Source organism: Gymnogyps californianus, chromosome 2 (genome assembly GCF_018139145.2).
Source record: "Gymnogyps californianus isolate 813 chromosome 2, ASM1813914v2, whole genome shotgun sequence".
Lineage (NCBI taxonomy): Eukaryota > Metazoa > Chordata > Aves > Accipitriformes > Cathartidae > Gymnogyps > Gymnogyps californianus.
In genome coordinates, this window is record NC_059472.1 from 149,094,790 (window position 1) to 149,116,824 (window position 22,035).

The 22,035-nt window shown below is 40.7% G+C and overlaps 1 protein-coding gene across 1 annotated transcript in view; it reads left to right on the top strand.

Moving 5' to 3' along the window:
- The window catches only part of GPR158 (G protein-coupled receptor 158), a 207,345-nt gene that overhangs the window by 74,978 nt on the left and 110,332 nt on the right, over window positions 1-22,035 (top strand). Inside the window, exons 3-4 of the mRNA XM_050891873.1 lie at window positions 12,057-12,159; window positions 19,807-20,024. Of these exons, the coding sequence (XP_050747830.1) occupies window positions 12,057-12,159; window positions 19,807-20,024 (321 nt within the window). The remainder of the gene's footprint in view (window positions 1-12,056; window positions 12,160-19,806; window positions 20,025-22,035) is intronic.

The window sequence follows — 22,035 nt, forward strand, 5'->3', positions numbered from 1 at the left end:
TGTTGCCATCTGCCGTTGAGGTTAGCAGGGAACTCATTTTAGAATTGGTTAAGCTGTCTGCTGGTCTGGGACCTTGGCTCAAAAACGGTGTGTTGCTGAACCGAGAGAAAGCAGAGTACTGAACAAATTAAAACTAAAAGGGTATTTCATCCTTCCAGCTTAGATTTGAACTTAACCTTCATTTTGGTGTGTGTATTGTTACACATCTTGGAGGATTAATTAGATGTGGCTATACTTCTGTAGTAAAGATTATAGTTCCGATTTATACAAGAAGAAAGCTGTCCTGCTTGGAGCTCTCACAATGGAGGAGGGCTACTACCAAGATTTTAAGCCATCTTGGCACACTTGTGAGTCTGAGCTGCTCCATGGAGGTCCCTGGCATAAGACTGACCTGAAGCCCCAGCAGTGCTCTGGGGCCCATTAAGCTATGGGCTATGCACTCCAGCAGACACCCAACTAAAATTTCTGTGGATACAAGAGGACTCTGTAACACAGGGACTCTCTGTTAGAGACACGACAAGGGAATATTTGCTTTCATATACATGTCTATACACAATAGTTTATTCTCAGTCTGGTAAAATAAGAATGCTTCTTATAGGTCTGTATCAAAGCTGGTGTTATACCATGAGCTTCAGAGAACATCTTTATAATGAGTGGCTTTTGTAACGTGAAATGGAGGCTGGCTGTAGCTTTGTGTAAAGGAGTTCAGCTTGGGCAAGAAATGGCAGTCGAGCAGAACAGGGAAAAGTGGCTTTTAATCGCCAGGGCACAGGAATGGCCTTGTTGGATTAAGTGTAAACCTGAGGGAAAAGTAATGATGGGCAGAGAGAAGCATCATTAAATATCAAAAGCAGTCATTTAGAGAGAGCCTTCCAAGGAATTTACATTCATGGCCAAGCCCTCCAGCTCCAGAAGGCAATGGAGGAGTGAGATATGAGTCATCAAGGCTACATTGGCTTTGGATAAAAAGTAAGAATCTAGATTTGAGTTAAGGGAAGCAGAACTCCAGTGTCTCACCACCCTCACAGTAAAGAACTTCTTCCTAATATCTAATCTAAATCTAACCTCTTTCAGTTTAAAACCATTACCCCTCGTCCTGTCACTACACTCCCAGATAAAGACTCCCTCCCTGTCTTTCTGGTAGGCCCATTTTAAGTGCTGGGAGGCTGCTATAAGGTCTCCCTGGAGCCGTCTCTTCTCCAGGCTAAAAAACCTCAACTCTCTCAGCCTATGCTCATAGGGGAGGTGCTCCAGCCCCCTGATCATCTTCGTGGCCCTCCTCTGGACCCGCTTGAGCAGGTCCATGTCTTTCTTACACTGGGGGCCCCAGAGCTGACCACAGTACTCCAGGTGGGGTCTCACGAGAGCGGAGTAGAGAGGGAGAATCACCTCCCTCGACCTGCTGGTCACGCTTCTTTTGATGCAGCCCAGGATACGGTTGGCTTTCTGGGCTGCAAGTGCACATTGCTGCCTCATATTCAGCGCTATACCCCCAAGTCCTTCTCCTCAGGGCTGCTCTCAATCCACTCATCGCCTAGCCTGTATTTGTGCTTGGGATTGCCCTGACCCATGTGCAGGACCTTGCACTTGGCCTTGTTGAACTTCATGAGGTTCGCACGGGCCCACCTCTCAAGCCTGTCTAGGTCCCTCTGGATGGCATCCTTTCCCTCCAGCGTGTCAACCGCACCACACAGCTTGGTGTCATTGGCAGACTTGCTGAGGGTGCACTCAATGCCACTGTCCATGTTGCCAACAAAGAGATAAAACAGTGCTGGTCCCAGTACTGCCCCTGAGGAATGCCACTCGTCACTGGTCTCCACTCGGGCGTTGAGCCATTTACTGCAACTCTTTGAGTGTGACCATCCAGCCAATTCCTCATCCACTGAGTGGTCCATCCGTCAAATCCTGTCTCTCCAATTTAGAGACAAGGATGTCATGCGGGACAGTGTCAAATGCTTTGCACAGGTGCAGGTAGATGATGTCCGTTGCTCTTCCCTTATCCACCAACTCTGTAACCCTGTTGTAGAAGGCCACCAAATCTGTCAGGCACGATTTGCCCTTAGTGAAGCCATGTTCGCTGTCACCAGTTGCCTCCTTATTTTCCATGTGCCCTAGCATAGTTTCCAGGAGGATCTGCTCCATGATCTTGCCAGGCACAGAGGTGAGACTGACTGACCTGTAGTTCCCCAGGTCTTCCTTTTTTCCCTTTTTAGAAATGGGGGTTATGTTTCCCCTTTTCCAGTCAGTGGGAACTTCCCCGGACTGCCACGACTTCTCAAATATGATGGATAGGGGCATAGCCACTTCATCCGCCAGTTCCCTCAGGACCTGCGGATGCATCTCATCAGGTCCCGTGGACTTGTGCACCTTCAGGTTCCTTAGATGGTCTCGAACCTGATCTTCTCCTACAGTGGGCGGTTCTTCATTCTCCCAGTGCCTGCCTTTGCCTTCTGCGACTCGAGCGGTGTGGCTGGAGCACTTGCCGGTGAAGACTGAGGCAAAACAGTTGTTGAATACCTCAGCCTTCTCCATATCCTGGGTAACCAGGTCTCCCATTTCCTTCCGGAGAGGGCCCACGTTTTCCCTAGTCTTCCTTTTATCACCGACGTACCTATAGAAGATTTTCTTGTTGCCCTTGACGTCCCCAGCCAGATTTAATTCTCTCGGGGCTTTAGCTTTCCTAACCTGATCCCTGGCTGCTCAGACAATTTCTCTGTATTCCTCCCAGGCTACCTGTCCTTGCTTCCACTCTGTAGGCTTCCTTTTTGTGTTTGAGTTTGTCCAGGAGCTCCTTGTTCATCCATGCAGGCCTCCTGGCGTTTTTGCTGACTTCCTCTTTGTTGGGATGCATCGCTCCTGAGCTTGGAGGAGGTGATCCTTGAATATTAACCAGCTTTCTTGGGCCCCTCTTCCCTCCAGGGCTTTATCCCATGGTACTCTACCAAGCAGATCCCTGAAGAAGCCGAAGTCTGCTCTCCTGAAGTCCAGGGTAGCGAGCTTGCTGTGCGCCCTCCTCACTGCCCTAAGGATCATGAACTCCACCATTTCATGGTCACTGCAGCCAAGGCTGCCCTTGAGCTTCACATTCCCCACCAGCCCCTCCTTGTTGGTGAGAACAAGGTCCAGCATAGCACCTCTCCTCATTGGCTCCTCTAGCACTTGGAGAAGGAAGTTATCATCAACACATTCCAGGAACCTTTGTTTCTGATTTGTTACCCAAAAGTATAACTATATGTCTTGCCCAAATGCATTTTTTAAAACCCTTGTGCTTGCCTGGTGCTAAAGAAGAGGCTGAATGAGCTAGCAAATAGCTGGCAAACAGTGCGTGTTGTATTTTCATGGTGCTAGCAGGATGTGCAGTACCTCTGTGGGACTTCTGCCTTGTAATGAGTGAGTATACAGCTGCAGGCTGTGAAGATCAGTATGAAACTGGTACTGTCAAGTAATGGGAGTTTGGGAGGAATTTTTTCTGACAGCAATTATGGTGCTTCTTCTGACTGTGATATAACCCTCATGATGGTGCTTGAACAGCAATCTGACAGATCATGGTGTGCAGTGTTCTTGGGCAAGAGGAGGAATGATGGCTTTGTCACAAAATCATTGTTTCCTTTGATAGAAGAAATTGTGAAAGAAGCTAGGTGATGAGATTGAAAGCAATCAAGAAGAATCTGTAGTTTAACAGAGGTCAGATCATAGGTTAAACCTAGAAACTGTGCTCTGAACTGCGGTTCTGAGGGACATCCCAGCCTTGAGGATGGGAGACTTGCGGCTGGAACATGGAGATATGTCTGACAAGTAGAAAAACTCAAATTCTGGTACTATCTAGTAAGCAAGATGAACTTCCTTGACGAGTTGACACATTGTCAAACTGTAGAGGCTACAATCCAGAATAAAGAAAAATTAATAAAAGGATATTGATCAAGTTGGGGACAGAGCAGTCACTCTGCTGCAGGACTTGACTGTCTTCTTGAATGAAAGAAATATGCTTTTAAAATGCATGCTGCTGATGGACAGAACCTAGCTGGGAGTTTTGTTTTACCAATGACCACCAAGTAAACAGAAAGACTCAGTTAGTTGACCATGTCAGACTGTTTTGTGATAAAAGATGCTGTGTCTTCATTCAAGTACCAGTGAGGTGGGTATTTTCCTTCAATTGCTGTCTAATGTTGCACTAATATAAAAGGAAAGAATACTGCAAAATTGAGCAAAGATATTGAAATTCAGATCCTTTATGCAGCCGTCTTCTCAATCATGTTTCACACAAAATACTCAAGTAGAATTTCAGTAAGAAATGATTTTGTGACTAGAAGCATCAGTTATCCAACTTCGCATAGTTGGACTCCACTCAGGACTCCTGGCAGTCCTGAGTAGTAAAAACCTCTGGAAAAATGGGCCAACTTGTCCTAAAGATGGACTGAATGCCAAGGAACAGGAACATCAGATTATTGTAGCCTGTTTTCCTAATGCATTTTCTTATGCTGTTAGCTGATGTTTAAGAAGGCACCAGTGCCAGCTAAAGCTTTTCTTGTGACTGTGGCATTTCAAAGAGCTTTCTCTGGTGTCTAATAAAAGGTATGTCCTCATGATGTAGTCTCTCCCTCAGCGGGGACACTGATAAGGTATCTCTTCTCTACCAGGATGATATTTTCATGAAGCTTGTGGGAAGTTAGCAAGTTTCTCACCCCTACTGCACTGTCTGAAACCAGCCAGTAGGTCCAAAAAGTTACCGTGGGTTGGGAAAACAGACACAAACTGTTACACACGTTTTCCAGTGTGATCACATATGTCTTGCTAGTGTGTGACATCAGCCTAAAAATAATGTTTAAGAGTCAAGAAGTAATTACATTAATGGTTGCTGGGAAATGCAATAGAAATGACAGATATAGCAGCTGGCTAGAAAATGTTGGTTTAGCAATGTTGTCCATGTTAACTTATTAAAATATTGTGCACTGTTTTCCACCATTTTATTCCCCTCTTTGAATTATGCATCTAAATTACCCATTGATTATAAGAGGTATTTGTTAGCTTTTGGATGAACTATAGGAAATTGTTTCCCTTTCCAAATAGCAGGGCCAGCAGGCTATCCATGCTGGTGGTACTTTAACAGTCAGGTTCTTTCTAAAGAACGGTGCGGTCTACAAGATGTTCAGCCGTGCCCTTCTGTGAGATGAGCTGTGCAGTTCCCATGCACCTTCTATTACTCTTTCCTATTCTGAATGAGTTTTCTTTGCTTAAGCTCCACAATTCTCTTGATGAGTTACTGGCTTAGACTGGCTATTCTAGTATTTCCTATCGGCCTTTAGAAGAAAATGTGAATGGCTGTTCTTAGTATTGCAAGTAAATATTTTTAGTAAAGTTTATAAACATGCAAAATGGATTTCAGAATGAAAGTCATTTGTATTGTCACAGTGCGGATAATTGCATTTATTGGCACAGGTAGGCCAACTGTGAAAATTTGGTCAAAAAAATTTAACATCAATAAGTAATACGAAACTGAGGGTTTTTACATTTTTTAAAACATTGCAAAATTCTGCTCGTTTGTTAATAATTCAGGGAAACATGAACAAGTGAGAACGAGTACTCCACTACTCAGAACTGAACCCTTCATGGGGATCAGGAATAGATCCAGCTTTTCCCCCCACTGAATGGTTTTGGCAATGCCTCACATTCTTGCAGTTTTTGACAAGTTTTTTTAATGCCCTGTCTTACTGTGTGGCCCATCTTCCAGGCAAACTTTTGCAACACTTGCTGCCAAGTCACAGATGAATGCAGAAGTAGTTGGCAGAACCAGACGTCCAGCGGTAAAGGACCTCTGTGTATTTTGGCATATTCCTCGACAGCTTCTGGAAGGTCTTCTGCAGATAATGTTTGGTATTTCCAGTATTGCCCATGTGTAAAGCACAAAATTATCCTAGTGATAGGAAAAAAAGGATAGAGATTCAGTATGAAGAGAATTCTCTCTAATGTAGGTAAGACACTAAGGAAGTGAATTAGAATTTCCTCTTAATACAGTTTAACCTGTGCTAATAGTAGAAAATGTCTTAATTTATCCTCAAAGCCGAGGAATTCTGGCCCTGAGAAAGTGCCTTCAAATTAATCACACTGCATTATTTAATGGCTATAAAATTATCAGTCCCTTTGGTGTCTGTTAACAGGTTCCCCTGTAATTGCTGCGCAGTTTTCTAGGAGAGGAGAAATTGTAATTTTGTTGTTTAGCACATTAATCAGAAGCAAAGTTTGATGTGTTCTAAAATGATATTCAGGTTACCAATAACAATTCCAATCTGTCATATAAAGAGATGTTTCTCTTTTTTTTTCTTTTTTTTTTTAAAGTAGTCTGATTGTAGCCTGCACAGATATTTTCAGCAGTAATGAAAATCTGTCTTAAACACTTGTCATTGCTGAGAACCTTTGAGTGTCCAAGCTACACACCGTCTGAAAATTGCTGTAATTGTTGTGCTTTCACCCTTCCGTAAAGGATCTCGACTGTGGGAAGCATACTTTGTAAGCTGACCTTGGATTCTCTATATGCATGACTACAGCTGATGATGAGTTTTCTGCTGCTGATCCCCCCCGCCAAGTAACCTGCTTTCAAACACTGCTAAATTCACCTTTTTTCCCCTCTCACTGTCTTCTAAGCAAGTACCATGATTTGTATATATCTCTGATCTCCTCTCTTCCATTTCTTTGCAAAATGCTCCATTTCCACGATTTCTTTTTTTTCAGTAGCACTTGAATTTTTGTCATGTTTGTCCAGTAATGAGCTGATAACATTGGCATCTTGGGAGTGACGGAGAATCAGAAGGGAATCCTTTAGGGTTCCTCAGACATACAGCTGGGTGACTGAACTGATTCACACTGCAAAAGCGGTTAATTAGAAGTTAAAGACTCTGCAGACTCTTACATTTAGTGAATACCTTCCTGCTCGAACTGAGGATGATTTGACATTAACTTTTCTGTTTGTGGTTTGTCAGTAGTAACAAAGGTATCCTAACATAAAACCATAACTTGAATAACTTATTTCATTTTCTGAGTATTTTGACTGAGATTAATAAAAAGATTAATAAAAAATCAGACATTTTAACTTTAACAATCACATGTAGTTTATAATTATCTGTGTAAATGAGCTGAAACTCCTTACCATCAGTATTTACTCTGGTTCCATGGCTTAACAAGACCAGAATAATGAAAAATCATATTAAAAAGCAGTAGGGAGTTTTTAGCAAAGCTTCAAACTATAGAGACAAATATTGTCCTGACGGCTACCTTTGCTCTAAGCTGAATCAGATCAGCTATTGCTATGCTTTGTCTGACTCAGAATTTAAACAATTTGGTGTCGTTTTAAGTACTTTGTTGTTGGAAAACACGTTTTAAAACTTGAATTTAAAAAAGAATTAAGTCCACCGATGCACTCGGAAGGGAGGAGAAAAGCTACAGGGGCCTACCAAGTAACCCTGTGGTGTAAATTATGGAGTGGCCAGCCCTGTCCTATCCTTTTGAAGCAAAATGTTGTATTTGAAGAGAAAAAGCTTCTGAGTAGCGTTGTTGGCAGGCTGGCTGCCTCCTGAGCTGTCCGGAGGCAAGCAGGGGACTCCTGGGTAATGCACCAGGCCCTTGGATGCGTGGGTGTGCTCACTGTTCACTTCTGAGCGGGCTGCAAACACACTTTAACACAAAACTCTGCTATTGAAGGGTAAATGAAGTGAGAAAATATAATAGGTAAAGCCTTTTCAATGACAGAGCTGTCATTGACTTCGGTAGGCAGAATTTTACTCTGACTTTTATCTTCTTTCATTTATTTTTATGAGTGAGCGTGCTTGACAACATGGTAAACAGGATCAGAAAGGAGCTCTTGGGGTCTCGCAGGACACCGGCCTGCTCCAGCTGCCATCATGTGCCAGGCACAAAATGACTTTTACATATGTAGCGTTTTCTAGAAATTCCCTATGTGCTGCCCCTAACCAGAGTGAAGAAATGTGGGCTTACTTGTGTTATTTCTGTTAAGCTTTTTCTATCATGACTTCGCTCTTATTCCGTCCTTTGAACAAGGAGTCGACATTAGAAAAGGGAGATGTCCTTATTGCTGTATGCATGTGGAAATACAGATTTTGAAAGCTGCTCTTTGAAAAACTTGAAATACCCAAGTCAAGGCTGGCTGCATTTTTTGTCTTTGTTTTTTTTAAATCCTAAAATTACTGTTTTAACCCCTCTGCTCCAGAATGCCACAGGACAGATTTATTTGGTGGTTTATGTAAGTTTCTAAATTACATGTAGGACATAATGCTACACCTTTTCTTTTAAATAACTAGTTTCTTTTTGCCCTGTTCTCCCCTTCTATTTTCTGGTGTGGCTGTAGCACCTGCTTTGTGTATCTGCTGAATACTTTGTCACTTGGTTTCTGGCTAATCAGACCTGATGAAGGGCTTTGCCTCTCTTATGCCAGAAGATTTGGCTTAGACTTCCAAAGCAATTGCACAGGTTATTCGAAGGATTTATTTTCTTTCCAACAGATATATTCTTTACCGCATTAGATTTTTCCAGCTTTGTCTGTTACAGCAAGCAGCATAAAATTAAACCAATACAACCTTTTTTTAAGTGGTTTAGATGTTGTGTCTGTGTTGATTCAGGAGCTATTTATTTATAAATAATTTCAAGATAAATATTCACTGAATATCTTATTTTTTTGCACTGACTGTATAATTTAAAGCACACTGTGTTAAACCTGGGAGTTGTTACATTATACAAATACTGTAAAGCTTAAAATACAAACTTGCAAACCAGGGAACAGACAGCAGGAATAAGTGTGCTGTGTGAATTGTACAGATGCCTATTATTCTTCTTTTAGCAAATATTATGATAAAGCTGATCTGAATTGTAACCAAGTCATCTATAAGAAGTAATGGCTGGAAGTTAAAGCAATGCAAATTCCATTTAGGAGTGTGATGTCCTGAAGGGCATGTCAGAGTAAGGCTCACTCGATAGCCACCCTGCATCTTTCACTGTTTACCTCGACACTGGCCGCTGGGCACATAAGAGGTGTGATACAAGCCTCAGTGGAGCTTCTAATCTAACCTAAGGTAGCTGCTCTTATGAATTAAATAAAGCATGATTTTTAAAAAGCTGATGACCACTGATGAAGAAAAAAATACTCAGGAATCTGGTGGGTTTATTCCCAGAACTTTGCTTTCACATTTATAATGAAATATGAAACCAGGTCAGTTTTATGCTTCCTTTTTTTGCTTATGTGGAGGCGGATATTTTTCACACTTCTGCTTTTTTCGGTGCTAAGTTCTATATGGATCAAATCTTAAGTAACTTAGCAGCAGATTAATATTTTACTGGCTGTGTCTACACAGCCTGTTGTGGGTTGCTCAGTCTCTGGGCTCCTGGCGGTCTGAAGCCCGTGACCAGTCCTGTGGGCTGCCGTGGCTGAGCTAGTACAGCTTTGCAGGGCTCGGGCTCTGGGTCTGCCACTGGGGTCGCTGGAACCAGGGTGCCACTTGCCAGGGCAAGGACGAAAGTTGCCTGCTGTGTATTGTGTGGATTCACCCACAGACAGCCAGGAAAAGCCTCTGTATCTGACAAAATAACCCTGATTAAACAAATCTGGACTTTGTTTGCTAAACTCCTTTTGTAAACCAGCAAACTCTTACTCAGTTTATTTATTACCTTTTTCACCATAGTACTTACCACCATTGGTTAATATAATATTAACTGTTAATTTGTTTGTAAAAAGAGGGGAATTTTTTCTTTCCAGGAAAAGTATTTTCCCCATTTTTGGCCACATGATAGTTAGTGTTCTTCCCTGCCTAGCTGCTGCAATTTCTTAAAAAAAGTCAGGCTGTAAATAGTTCTGTTTCCATGCAATGTTGAGCACAGTGGAATTTCAGAGTTTGAAACTGCATCTAGAAGGGATCTAGGCTGCTTTCTCTCCTTCTCTCCATCACTCCTTTCAACAGACTGATGTTCTGATCCTTATTACACCTTTGCATGGGATTATGTGGGCTGCAAAAAACAGAATTTGACCGATGGTTTTTAAGGTGTGCATTACATCTGCCAAAGACTGGAAACGACGATAATATCCTAGACCAATGCAAGATAACAGCGTCTGAAATACTTTGTTCATTTTCAAGTTCTAGACTGGTCAGCAACAATAAAAGTTACAGACTTTTATTTGATGTGAATATTGGATGTGTATGAAAGGATCATCAGTAAAGCATTATTTTAATGCAGAACAGATTCATGAGCCTGTGACACATTTTATATGAAGAATTTGTTCAGTGGGAATGGATTATGGATATGGTACTAGGGGTGCTGTAGTGTTTGCAGAATATGGTAGAAGCTACTTCTTTTCTTCCTTGCCTTCAAAAAGAAAATGCAGTCTCTATAGCAGCATGTACCTTCCTGTTACAAAGCAAGAAGCCAGAAAGGCAGAACAGAATTTTCCTCTGAAAAATTCTTTTTACTACTTTACTTTTTTGTGCTTGGTTAAAGAGGTTTTGCTGTCATTGGACTTGCACACACGCTCATCCCACTTCGATTTCTCATGTCCTCCACCCTGTTAACAGTCACATTTCTGTAGGGTGAAGATGAAGTGTGAAGAAAAATGATTTGTGCCTTCTCTTTCCGCTTTTTCTTGCTTTCATGTTTATATAAAGGCAGAATGAATTTTCAGTGTTCTTGCATGCCATTTTCCTGCTTATTAGTTGTTTTCCAATAGCACCTGCAGGCCCACACTGCGTGCACGGACATCAGATTGGCAAAGGGTGCGAGAAAAGACGATGCCATCTGGGGAACTGAGGCAAAGAAAAGCAAAGTGGCTTTCCCAGCATCGGGCAGAATTATGTCACAAAGCTGAAATTTGAGATTAAAAAATTGAGTTTTTCTTAAGTGTCAGTGCAGACTGTCCTCTCTTGGTGTGCATTTGATTTTTGAAACACGTATCTTTTTTACTAAACCCTGTCCTCTGCAGCGGGCAGTTAGAGACTGAAGCATATTCTAATGTCACAGACAGTCACAAACAAGTGAAACATTAGGAAGTGAGAGGACAGAGGGTGTTTTAGTTAAATCATTCAGTTGCTCACTGAGGAACTACTAGTGTCTAGTTCTTATTCGTGGAGGCATGTTGGTATAGGTACACCTATACTATAGGTACACCTATACTGATGGGAAAGGCATCTAATACAGTAGCCTACTTTGATCTGATAAAGTGAAATAAGCTATACCGGGGGAAAATCATTTTACCAGTGTTTCTACCTTTATGTTGCTGAACTGTTTCTTCCCTCTGTACTAGGCAGAGTCTATTTGTTGTACAGAAACGGTCTGACAGTAGATGTTCTGTCACTGTAATAAATTTCCTGTGGTTGTCCTGATGTCAAAATTAAGCAAAAGTGAAGCTAAGTTAAAACAAAACTTGTTTCACATATTACTTCCTCGAAAGGGGACAAGAGAGCTTAGAAGTATGGGGCTCCCATTGGTGTAGGTTTGCTCTCTTTCACCTAGGTCAGATTTAGGTCTACAGCCATTTTCTCTAACCAGTTGTTTGCTTTGTTTTGACTGGGTCAATCTCCACTCCAGCACGGGTAGCATTGTGGCAGGGGCACTAGCACCAGTACGTGCTGCCTGCAGAAGACTGGTGGCTTGGCTGCGGGTGTCCATGTTCTTCCTCATGTAGCATGAGCTCCAGCTGTCTGAAACCCACCTGCTGTGCTGGGGAAAAGTGCTGGAAACTCTCCAGGAAAAACCACAGCCATCTGATGTCCCACCTAGAACCAAAGTATAAGAGCCAAATTTGGCACTTGGTTGGTTTATCAGTAGGACAGGCTTGATTATAGCTGCGTTTGCTGTTTGTTGGTGATGAACAACAAGAAAAAAAATTGGAGTGGTATATGACTATGGGAAAAGTCACTGAGAAAATACTGTCAGACTGGAAGGGGTGCCTGTTTATTCTTAGAAGTCTGCTCACAGTGTCTTGTAATGTTTTTATGCTTGAATATACATCTGAGTATACAGTTGTATGATCATCTGCATGACTTTTCTTTTTTCCTTTCTCACAGTGCATGCCAATTAAAGGCCTTGGATTTGTGCTCGGAGCCTACAAATGTATTTGCAAGGCTGGATTCTATCATCCCAACATCTTCTCAGTGAACAGCTTTCAGAGTAAGTGCCTTTGCTTGAGTTTAAAAAAAAAAGAAAAAGGAAAACAGAGCTAGCATTAATAATGCAGGGCTCCTTTTTATCCTCATCAGGGTTATACAGTAAAATCCCAGTGGTTTGCAACTCTCAGATTATATAATCACTTAAGGAGTTCTAGGCCTTTGGTTTGTCATTCACGATACTCGTGAGGATCCTGTAAAACATACCCGCTTGAAGAATATTTGATTTGTAAATAAATTTAGAAACATGAAAAGAAGTCTTGCTATGGGGAAGTAGAGATTTCTGGCATCTATGCTCAAGCACAAGTATTAAGGAAATTAATCTAGTAATTTTCTCTTTGGACAGGGCATACTAGAATAACCTAGCCTCTGGCTTTGTGTGGGCTTTAATTGTTTTACTTCATTTGCAACGGAGAATCCAAAGGAGCATCCAAACTCTAGTACCTGCTGATGAGGTATTAGAGATGGGTCAGGCCTGAGAGTCTGGTTGGCTGTATGATATGGATGACATGTAGCTTACACTTGCCCAGGACACACGTTGTATGGTACTTAGACTGAGTTGCTCACAGTAAGGGAAACAGAACTCGGCTGATACTCAGCAGGGAAAATATATAAACTGCATGCCCAAAGTTGATGTCTATTACTTTCATCATATGACCAAAGCATAATCTCTGCACAGATTTTGTGCCAAAATTGTTGCAGTTATACTAGTGGAGCTCATGCTGCAGTCACAGATGTAAAGCAGTTGCTTGAAGATGTAATAGGGCATCCTTGTCTGCCTCCTGCTTTCGAGTGAATACCATCCCCAGCTTCTTCGAACCATCCTTTAGCCAGAGGTTCATGTCGTCAGCTCTCTGCTGCAGGCAGTTTGTATGAGATGCCCAGGGAATGGCGATGAGTAGCTTTCACCAAGCTTGGTCCAGGACCGAGTGTATTATCACCTGCCTTGTGTGAACATAGCTGTCTCTGTTCCACTATAGAAATACCTCTGGTAGTATTCATCACTTAACATGCACCTCTGTGATACTCACAGATACAGATTCAGGTATTTTGTACTGGTAAATCATGTGCAGGATTATATGATATGGTGCTTGTCAAAGCATGCCCCCTTGCTACAGAGCTGCAAATAAAGCTTCCAAGTTGCTTCCTATATTAGTTACTCTTGAGCTCTGCTTTCTTATGTAAAAAGTGACGAGGATTACAGATGAAAGGTGAGTAATTTAAATATTAGGAAAGCTTTAGAATTCCCTATTTGTTCGCAGCCCTGAGTTCCAGATATTAAATTCTTTGACCTGTGTCATGGGTTGGCCCGTTTTTTATTGACTTGATCTGGTTTGCATATAGATTGGCCAAGATATCTTACCCCTAACTCAGTATATCTCATATACATATATATATATATATATATGAGAGATATATACGTATCATGTCTCCTGTATATATATATGTAGCATAAATAGCACAGTGGGTTTGTTCAGCAGTTTACCTGGTAAGTGTTTGTTTCCCTTCTCTTTTCATATTGTGGACTGTCGCAGAAGGCAGCCTTGTGATAGTGCTTTTTCTCTGGGCTATGTGAATCTTTTGATAGAGTAAGGATGCTGTTTGATTGCTCCTGCAGTGCAGTGAGTTACGGTGGAGTTGGGATTTAGCTCCTTGAATGAGCATATAAGAAAAATAATTCTTGGATTTTTGTCGTACCAAATGCCACAGAACACACAAAAATAATGTGGCTAGAGATCATAACAGCATTGATCATTAGGGATGAGATTCATTTTTTCTCATATCAGCTCTCTAAAATGTATATGCTTGGTATGTATTAGTCACCTAGGTTTCAACTGCAGTCAGCATCGAGAGCGTGGCTCCCCTGGAGGGTAATTCTGCTGCTTTAGAAAGGCAGAGTTTGTCTTTAGATGAGAGAAGTAACTCTTCAGGCAAATAACTTTTTTTCTCCATTTACTATAGAAGGAGGAGCCTATATAGCTACCTTAGATTGGATATTTAGCTTCTAAATAGCTAACATAGAGTGAAATTTGTCTCATGGAGGTGTTTGCATATGCTGATATTTTAGGGTGTGTAATTACATGATCTGGGGCCACTTCAATCTGAACGTGTGTTACTGTGAGCTAACATAAACATGAGTTTTGAAACAGTCAGTAATAAAGAACTGCTTTAATTCATCGAGATGCAGCTCAATCTGCCAAGCTCTATAGGTGATTTCAAAAAGTGAACAGTGAGACAGCTAGTGTGAGACTGGAAATGACTGTGAAGTAATGGGAGAAAAACCAGTGGTTCAAGGGAACTTAGCCCTGTCACCCAACTGCGTTCTGTAAAAAGAAAAAAGGAAAAGATGACATGGTTAAAACGGCTGTAGTATGTATTTGGAGGTTCAAAATGATGCTAATACAGGAATTCTAGACATGAATCCTGCAAGCAGTTTTGACAGAAACTGTCTGACCTGAAGATCCCTTTGTGGAGATAGGTTGGTAAAGTCTGATGATAAAAGAGGTGAAACTGAGTAGAAATGTTAATCATTTTGAAAGTATTCCTAGTGGAAGAAAACAAAGAGGCAGGAAAGATTTGCAGGTCTCAAGATGAGATGTAAGTAAGCAGATAGATAGACAGATATATAGAAAAAATGACCAGTTTTGTACTTCTGTGGATTGAAAAATTGGATTGAGTGTGTTGTGTCTTGAAATGGGAACATTTCTAAATGATAATGGGATTCTGCACCGCAGCAAAATATGGTTAACTACAGTTGCACATTGTGCCTGAGATGTCAGACTTTTAAGCGGGGGCAAGGTTCTGCTTTAGGTCCAGATGAATGTTTTGGTTTGAGTCTGAAAGATAGCTGTATAAAATGACTTTGCAGGGATGTTGGACACTCTACATGGTTTGCTGGTGGGAAGGCTTAAAAGATTGCTTATATGCCTCCTCTGCAAACTCAGCTGGGGCCCTGAATGCCAAGATGCAATGTTGCATAAACAGCGTCCTCCATAGGAAAGATTCTGCAAATAGGTTGCTTTTCTGACTTAAAGCAGCACGGCGTTGCTGCTCCCAGGGAGATCACACATGTTGCAGGTTCCCAAAGTGTGTCTGGGACAGGGGCACAGCTGAAATTTAGGCTGTGCTCTTACTGAATTAGGAAGCCAGGTAGCAGAGCATTTCTCTTCCAAGGCTGAGTTTGTTCTTCAGAACTGACAGTGCCAAAATATGTAAAACCTTTCTATTTTTTCTGCATTAGTTAATGAGGACCCTGGGTACTAGTGGGGCACAGAGTTATTGCCATATTTACAGGGTCTCTTTTGAGGACAGAAATTGATTTTAGAAAAAAATGTATTTCATGTACGCAAGTTGCATTAACCTGTAAGTATCTGCTCATTTTTAGGTAGCACTATTAGTATAGTTAGAATAGACTAACTGCTGACTACCTACATTTTAACAATTTTGTAACACCCTTCTCCAAAGCACTTGCATTCTCTGCCTCACGGGGTAATCAGGTTTGCATTGGAATATCCTTAGTAGAACAGCATTGCTTTGTTCAACCTAGAAGTTCATTCTTTAGCAATGCATCATCCATATATTGCAGAGATTCTGCTCAGCTCTTGCTGTTCGGATGTGGAACCTGCCCTGTGCAAAAAGGTGCTTGCACCAGAGGTGGCTCTTTTGTCTGGATATGGGACTTTACTGTCTCTAATGGTGCTATGATCACATAAAAAGTCCCAAGAGGGGTTTCCAGTTCAACGGGCATTCCCGTTTTTTACACCTGCCCTTTGGCTTTGGTTCTTCAACAGAACTTGCACATGCAGATCTTTGCACATATGAAGGCTGTCATTGACCTTAGTGATCCCTTTCTGGGGTGAGGATTATGACCATGGCTGATTACCAGGTTTTGGTGCTAGCAGGTCCAGTTACATTCACACACACTGCGTTACTGCAGCATCGCTGACGCTACTGGTGTTGTTCCTAATTTACTCTATTATAGAACAGGACCAGAATCAGTGTTTTGTTCTGCTCAGTGCTCAGCATGCGTTGTGCGCTCTGTGTTCATCTGCTGAGTTTTGACTGAGGTCTGGGATGATTTTGTTTGGGATAGTATCAAATCCCTGCCCTGGCACTTAGCAGTCTGTGGTGCCATTCTTTCTTTGCAGGAAGATCTCAGCTGGCAACGTTGCAGCTGCTGAGGCACCTGTTGTATAGCAAAGTGTGCTTAGGAGAACTAAAGCTGTTGAAGAGTTGCCCTCAGGAGACCATTTCAAAAACAGATGGACTGATCAGACAGAAAAATAAGACTGGGATAGAAGAGGGAAGAACTAGGAAAAAAAATATAGTAGAGGGGACATAGCTGGAGCATTTAAGCTTTTTATTTTTCCAGTACTCAAGCATTTTCCTTATTATACTTCATATTAGTTTCTGTCCCTGTTCCTCCTTTCCACCAATTCTTTGTTCTTTTCTCCTGCCATTTTATCCTTTTTTTTTTTGTTACTGCATTTTTTTTCTTTTCTTTTTTCCTTGAGGACAGTACTTTTTTACACCTTCCTCATCCTCAGTTTGAACTCCTGCAGCACAGTCAGTCTTTCAGTGTTTGCTTCCATCTCATTTGTGTCAGTGCTAAAACTGCTGCTGCCTTACATGGAGCAGAATTGGCTTCTTGTCCATCTACCTTACCAGTGTCTAAAATCTTTTGCCATCTTTTGGGGAGGAAAAACTGGTTTTCTTCACTGGAGGAGGCATGTGTAATCCCAAAGAGCAGCTGAGATAGAAGGCATGGCACAGTGAAATATCTAGCAGTGCTGTAAGAGGCAGTAACTTCATGCTTGGCTTGGACTGTCTATGGTTTGAATTGACATTACATTGACTTTGGTGAGGGGAAAGGGCCAGACATAAAGGGCAGAAATGTTCAACTATGCAGTGGGCAGCAGTGCCCGGAGACATACAGTCAGGGCAAGGGTGCGGGTGGACAAACAAGCTCCCAGACAGTGGTAAATACAATGATCAGTTCTTTCCCAAGAACTTCTTTTAGAGGGTCTGAAAAATGTTCTTTCTTTTTGGCAAGGAGGAAAAAAAAAAAAGATAGGGATTGATAATAATTCCTTATCACATTGTGTAAAATCTCAAGTAGATCGAATTTTTTTGATCTTTCTTACCTTAGCTATAATGAAGAATCATTTCAAAGTCAAAATATATTCACCAGATAATCAGTCATAGCTGGCAGTGCAGGAGATGTGTATCGATGATCTTCCTTTGTATACAGCAGGCAGCGTGGCACCAGACACATCTAAGCAAAGGCTTGCTGTTGTGTTATGAAGTCATATCCTTGGGATATTTACTGCGACATGCAACTGTTTATTGGCTGTTATCCCTGTAGTGTGTGACAAGCATACACATGAAGAAACTTCCATGCATGACTCAGATAAGAAAATGCTTGATAAAATGGATTATCATGTATTTGCCACAACTTTCAAGGTTGAACATTTCAGAAGTAAAGTAAGAATACCAAGTTTAGGACCATGCAAAATTATCAAGCCATATTCATATGATATTTGTGACTTAAGTAATCTCATAACTTTAGGTTTTAAATGATATTTTTTCAGTGGTTAAGTTTTTACACTGAAAATAATTTATTTAGTTACCACAATAAAAACATATTAACAGATGGCTTATATGTGGCTCAGAAATGTGAGGTTTTAAAGAGATTAAATAATCTTTTTGGAGATGGGCTAATTGAAGGGTGACTACAGAAATGATAAAGGAACAGGTGTGTGGTGGAAAAGCAGGTTGACATGAGAGCAAATGTTGAGGAAACGAAGTGTAAAACTCGGACAGTAGGTAGTGCACTCTTGATTTGGATATGGAGATGGGAGGTGGGAGACTGTGACTTCTGTCTCTGACAGAGGACATTGTGGGCCTGTTGCTTTAGCTGAAATTTAGAAAACAGAAATGTAATGTTAGATATGGAGAAGGTGGTTTCTGGCAAAGTTCTTGGAATGATAATGGGCTGAGGTCCATGGGTGTTTGCTCTGAAAAGAAGTTCCAGTCCTAGGATATCTTCAGGATTAGTGTTCCTTAGAGGTTCTCCACCTTCTTGGGATGCCCAAGTGCGGTTATTTTCCAACATTTCCATTCCTGCCTCCCACAGCCTGGGTCAAAAAGACACAAGATCTCTTCTTACTGTCTGCTTGTATCTAAGAAAATCCGGCTGCCAGCATGAGTCAGCACTACTCTGCTTTATTCAGGTTTCCAACATCTTTGTTTAGAATAAAGCTCCAAAGAGAAATCCACAGTCTTCGTGAGAAATATCAGCCTGTTCTCTGCTCACTGCGGGATGCAGGAGCAAAGCGTCCTACACTGAGGACGAGGAGCACAGGGTTGCTGGAACGGCATGCCAAGTAAACAGACTTGGGTATACAGCCTCTTTGTCCCTTTCCCAGGTTTTGCCTGTCAGCAGATGTGTGCTCATGTGCATTCATACACAGATTTGAGAAAGCAAGAAATAATTACCCTTGTAGATAACCTTCTGCTACAAACATTTCAAGCTAACAGTCTGAAGAGAGTTTCATAAGCAATATGCATGTGCAACATCGGTGGATTAGGCTGTCTCTTGAATTAAGACTGAACAATGCGTGATTTACTACTTTCACTGACAGAGCAGGAGAGTTTTGATCAAAGATATTGGAGCAATTCTCTAGTCTTGTGAAAAGTGAGAGAAGTTATCACACATTTTAACACACCATTGATTTGGCTTCAGCCACATTCTCTTGTTTCTGGAACCTCCTCAACCTGTCTTGCTTATATTAAATATTTTCAGCAAATTCAATTTTCCTTCTTATTTAACAATATTCTTTTTCACCCCCTTTTTCTTTCACCTTTTTATTCCACTAATTGCCTGTAGGGTAAGCAGTCTTACAGGGGATTACGGGCAAGTGTTCATGGATCAGAAAAAGTAGGAATCCTCCTGTGTGCTCTGTTGGTGGGTTCACTTTGATGGACGAGATGTCAGCTCAAGAATCATTGATTTTTGTAGACAAAATATTAACTTGCCAATAGGTTTTCCAGATTTCCTGGTGTACTTGTGTGAACAATGGAAAATTATACTTAGTGTAAGTGCACTGGTTTTACTTTGGGGACAGAGTAGTGCAATCATGCAACAGCATGCTGAACAAATGTTAATTAAGAAGGGGTTTATCTAATTTGAAGCTAATTAATTAACTAGATAGCATCTTTATGAAATTGAGGAACAATCTAAAATAGGATCAGAGTACTGTGAACATTAAGTAGTTAATGGGTCTGCTCTTCATGTGTCTGTGTAAAATCCTTTCCTTATTCCCAAATCTTTGATGTAATTTTTTCCCCATTCAGAATTCTCCTTCAAAGAATTTCCTGTGCAGATTTAGCCCACTTTAAATACAATGGGAAAGCATTTGGCATTTAATAAGCTCACTTTCCCTCATGTCTAAATTGGTCTGCATTTTCTGAACGTGACAAAGGAGGGTGAAATGAGAAAAGCAGCCCTGGCAAGCCATTTTGTAACTTAATGAGAGAGGCCAACAGGGCCGGAACGGGAGTCAGCAGAGGACTGTTTTACTCCTGTATGAATGAACTGCCCATCCCGTACAACTAAAGGTGTCTCCCCTTACCCTTCTGATACTTTCAGGAAAGGATGCAGAAAATCGCTTTTCTGGCGGTGAATTGTCGGAGGAAGTCTACACCTGCCTACCCTGCAGGGAAGGATGTTCTTACTGTACAGATGATAGTCCCTGCTATGCACAGGAGGACAAGTATTTACGGCTGGCTATCATCTCATTCCAAACACTCTGTATGTTGCTGGACTTCATAAGCATGCTGGTAGTCTACCATTTTCGTAAGGCAAAGGTAAGCAGACATGTTTTACTTTGATATTCCTGCTCATTGTGTGGTACAGACTCATTTATATTAGGTGTATAGCTTCTCATTTTGACAGTCAATTTCTCAGGTAAGGAGCTCAACTCAAGAAGAGGATAGGATTTCCAAGCAGGAATGCTTTGCTTTAGGTGTGGAGGTACCTAAATTGTTCATGTAGTTTTTGAAAAAAACACTGAGCAATTTGTGTCACCCAGTGAAATCTGCTTACATTTATAGATGGTCAGCAAAAATCAAGGAAACCTGTTATGTTCAAAGTAATTTTGGAAAATCAGGCCAATTACACAGGTATCTAAGGAGGCATTTATAGTCTCGGGATCTCGAAAGTCTCTGTTTTACCGCTGCTGGGAATGATGTTTGGTTTCAATATATTTGAGAGACTAGCTGGAAAATAATTATATCAAAGAGAAATCTTTCCAAATAATTCTAGTTCCTAGAAAGTTTAGACTTGATTCTATGGTTAAAGATTTTTTTTTTTCTCTAAAGTATGAATATATTAAGGAGTGTCTGTAAATTGCTGATGCAGACTATGGTTATGTTTTATGTACTAACCTAATGAACTTTCTGCTTTTACATCACTTAAAATCTTTTAACATGTAATATCTCATGGAATTTCACTGTTGCCTCAGTAAATGCAGAATATTCTCTGAAACTTCCAATTTACTAAAAAAAAAATTAATTGAAGCTGGCACATATTCACTACCTACATTTGGGAGACGTAGGTGTGCACACAGTATGCTGCATTGTTGAAATTAATAGCTTCATGCACTTTCCATAACTAGATAAGCATTTCCATTTTGGTTTTTGGAACACTCGATCCCACAGTCTTCTTAATCCTACAGTGTCTGTGTTACAAATGCGTGGCTCATTCTGAAAGACTTTAATATCCTGGCAGGAAATCACAGAACGAGCAGTAACATTCTTTTTTTTCCTCTTCTGTTTCTGACAGAGTCTTTGTATTTAATGATATTGCATAAAATGATTCAAATTACAGACTTAATTGTACTTATAAAGTTTTTCATTATGAAAAGTCTGTTGTAGGCATCTGTTTAGTTGCTTAACATTAACTTAGCAGAACTTCATTCCAATTTTGTGAGTTTTAGTCTGCATGGTAATGTTACTCGCTTTTAATGTCATAGACAACATCATGAAAGAAGCATTTCTTTTGAGTAAAAACTTCACCCTCTAGACCTGCAAAGTGAACAGAGTATATTACTTCATACACAGCTATTGCAAGTTTGGCTTGATTTTTTTTTTTTTTCCAGACTGAAGTATTGATTGTTTTATAAGAAATTTCTATATTTTCTCATAAATAGTTTGAGAATCAGAGATGAGTAAAATTGCGTACACTCTTGCACTTGTACACTTACATATGTTCTGATATACATATCCACTTCAGTAAAAAAACCCACATCTTTACTAAACATACTACAGAAATCTTGTATTTCACAAAACCTGCTAGTAACGAAAGGTGCATTTTTACTTTTGTGATGATTAGTCATTTCTCCAAAGTAGGCTGTGAGTAAAGAACCAGATGAGATCTGAATATTTAATACCAAAGCAATACCAAAGAGGCATATACACACCTTTACTTGTTTCTAAAGAACTTTTCAGTCTTTATGAAAAAGTTTGAGCTTATTTTTTTCCAGATTGCCTCTTACCATTAGACATCATGACATCTGAATGAGTGAGAACCAGACATAAAACAAAACGTTCTTTTTTCCGGAAAGAAAAGTGATACCTTTGAGACATTGCATTTCATTTAGTTGGACAGAGATGGATTCAATTATAATTTTGCTATCTTAGAAGAGAGTTGACTTTGCTCTAAATATGTATCTCACAAGGAAAAGGGGAGGAAAAATGAGACAAAAAAGTAATATGGTGATTAACAATCCTTTCCTTTATGATCAATGTTTTCAAGGAACAGAAACTGATAAATAGATGTTCCATTGCTTTTCATGTCATTCAGCTGAGTTTTTTCTTG